Raw genomic sequence first — 2,875 nt, 5'->3', positions numbered from 1 at the left:
GAACTGTAATATAGAAAGTAACCTTTGGAGAATCAGAAGAATGGTTCAACTCCATCTCCACCTCCATATTACTTTATTCAAAACTGACCATCCATATTTAAACCCCAGGAAGAAACTTCGAAGGCCCCAAAAGAAAAACAAAACAAAACAAAATTATCTAACTTCAGAGGCCCCAAAAGAAAAACTTTTGAGAAAAAATGATTGTTCTTAGATTCGTATTAGATCCTCAGATTAGATATTTGGAGTACAACTAAAAAAAAAAAAAGAAATCCTAAAACAGAACTTTTTCTTCACAAAAGAAATAGAAAACAAATTTCAGAATCCAAAGACAACAGACAAGAGTAGTAGCAGGTCACAGCATAAACAAAGATAAACTCATTACAAAATCATCTCTACAAGAACACTCCCGGAAATCCTATTTTAATATAGAATTTTGAGTTCACAAACCATTATGCTCTACACACTTTTCATATTTGTTTTAGGAAGAATTTAAGGAATAGTAACTAAATTGAATTTAAATGTTCCCAAAAGATTTTTAACATCTCTGAGAAAGTAACAATACCAACCAACGTATAATCATCTTCGATGACCCAGACATAATTAACTCTATGAGCTAAAGCTTGAATCATGACAGCAACTAATGAACTTCTACGATTACAGACAATTGCTTCTGATCTTCTTACTAACCTTGCTGAATAACAACTTGATCTGCTACATCTACTGCTCATACTATTTGATCTTGTTGGTGTATTATCACTACAACTTCTCAGTAAAGTAGAAGCGCATTCGTCATCTGAAGAAGAGGAAGACGAAGAGGAAGAGGACCAAAAGGAAGAAAATGCTTGCGACGATGATGAGGAAGATTTTGACATACTCAATTCTTGTATCAAATCCAACATCCCTTGTAAATTTCTTTCCTCCAATCTTGTTTTAACCTTTTTGATCAAATGACTGGGTGGGCCACCACAATCTATGTAAGACATTAACTCACCAGCTGAGAGTGTTGTAATTGCAGCTGCAACAGTTTCTTCACTATTAGAAAGTGTTAATGGTGAAATTTCCCCTAACAATTTTCCTAATTCATCTACTACTGCAACCGAGGTTTGTTGAGCTAAGGCATTAGAAATAGCAGTGACAGCAGAAGAAGCAGGGTCATGGTAACCAACAGCTAGAATTTCAGGATCAATAATATCGAGCGACTCAATTGAGTAAAATGGGGTCGGAGAGAATAGACCAATTAAGTTGAGAAGATACCGAATGACATCTTCTTGTGTTAACCAACAAAATTCATGACCACTGTGGTGAGTTGGCCCAAACGAAGATTTTGAAAGAAGCTTTTTCCTTGAGCTGGTTTTTAAGGGTACAATCAAGTTCTGTGCACCACCTTCTATGATGAGATCAATCACTTCTAGCAAACTGTAGAAATAAACAAAAAACAAACAGATTGAAACTAATTAGTAGCTGCAGAGAGGCATAAGTTTAAACAATCAAACAAACTGCAATTTTCAACATCAGACGTGCAAAAATTGTTTGGTTCTACTCTATCTGACTCAGTTTTCTTTCTTGACCAGGTGAATTATCTTTTTGTTAGTTTATGGAAGGAATACCCAAGATAAATGTTAAAATTGACTCTTCATTGTGAAACTGTTTTTCTCTCTTCTTAATGAAATTGGTCTTTATTTTAACAGAGACAATAATACAAACAAGTAACAGTCAAAAAAAAGAGAGATAAAAAAGACACCTCTAACAAGCTCTGATTTTTGAATCCGGCAAAAACCTTTGACATTGCCGGAACAATTCATGCAACAAAAAACCTCCCACAATTGATCAAACAATTATCAACACACAAGATTAAAAAACAAGAAACAGCAAAAACAAAATAAAAACAATCAAAAAATTCAAAGAAACGGAACCCTAAAAAAAAAAAGAAAATAACCCCAAACCTTGAATGTGGCTCCACATGCCTAATAACTCCAGGAGAAACATCCTCAGGAAGAAGAACAGAAACAGGAGATTTTAATGCAAGACAAGGATTTGACACATTCTCTTCTTTACATAGATAACAAACAATGTTAACCATACAAATTTTCCCAATACATCTACATTTTTCTTCTTCTCCGCAACTATTACCAATTTTTAATAGGTCAGAATGATCACAACTCCATATGCTAATATAATTTTCACCGGTGAATTTCAATACAGATAAAGCATCACTAATTGAAGCAGAAATTGATAATGATCTCAAAGCTGGTTTACCAAGACAGAGGTCTGATACCTCATGTGATAACAAGCTTATTGCCATGCAATTTCTATAAAAGAGGTTATTTTCTCCGCAAAATCAATACCCCCTTTTGAAGAGTTGAAACCCCTAGAAAATTACAGACAGAAAAAAGAGGCTGGTGACGGGAGGAAAAGCGAGTTTGTTTCTTTTTGTTTTTCGGGGCGGAGTTTATTAGTAAATGGAGTTTAACGAAGTAGTGATGATATTTATAACAGGGGTCTCGCATCAAGAGTAGGGTCAAAAAAATCACAAAGAGGTAAGTGTTGGTTAACCCCCTCGATCCATGGCTAGATCAGATTATGGGGTTAGTGGGCCTACGGCTTTATTTTCTATGTGGTGGATTTTATTTTTTATTTTATTTTTGTAGTTGTTGACGATGATTTTGTAATGTGGCTCGGGTTTCTTTTTTTTTTATGCTGTTGGCACCACAGTATGCCAAGTATACTCTTACAAATAACCGAGTCACCACCTCGAGAACGCGCTACAAAAAAAATGTAGTGGCACTTGTTTTCTCATCATGGTACTATTGTCATGTGCTCTCTTCTCTCTCTCCTCTCATCTTCTGCTTCAACAAGAATACCTTTAGCAACTCCT

General features: G+C 35.1%; 1 protein-coding gene across 1 annotated transcript; it reads right to left on the bottom strand.

The window, feature by feature from the left end:
• Positions 1–272: 272 nt before the first annotated feature.
• On the bottom strand, positions 273–2,440 carry LOC113287683 (CBS domain-containing protein CBSX5-like). The gene is made up of 2 exons (XM_026536502.1): positions 1,944–2,440; positions 273–1,416 (listed from the first exon to the last, which is right to left on the bottom strand). The coding sequence occupies exons 1-2, from the start codon at positions 2,300–2,302 to the stop codon at positions 504–506; spliced, it is 1,272 nt and encodes a 423-aa protein (XP_026392287.1). The 5' UTR covers positions 2,303–2,440; the 3' UTR covers positions 273–503.
• Between the last annotated feature and the right edge of the window lie 435 nt (positions 2,441–2,875).

This window comes from Papaver somniferum, chromosome 6, assembly GCF_003573695.1.
Source record: "Papaver somniferum cultivar HN1 chromosome 6, ASM357369v1, whole genome shotgun sequence".
NCBI classification, from domain to species: Eukaryota; Viridiplantae; Streptophyta; class Magnoliopsida; order Ranunculales; family Papaveraceae; genus Papaver; species Papaver somniferum.
The sequence above is the reverse complement of the archived record's forward strand: the minus strand, read 5'-3'. Positions and strand labels throughout refer to the sequence as shown.

Bases quoted from the DNA above. Each gene is read 5' to 3' on its own strand.
- LOC113287683 (XM_026536502.1), bottom strand. From the start codon at position 2,302: ATGGCAATAAGCTTGTTATCACATGAGGTATCAGACCTCTGTCTTGGT. The intron at 1,417-1,943 runs GTTTGGGGTTAT...TTATTTCTACAG, and splicing joins CATGTGGAGCCACATTCAAG to TTTGCTAGAAGTGATTGATC.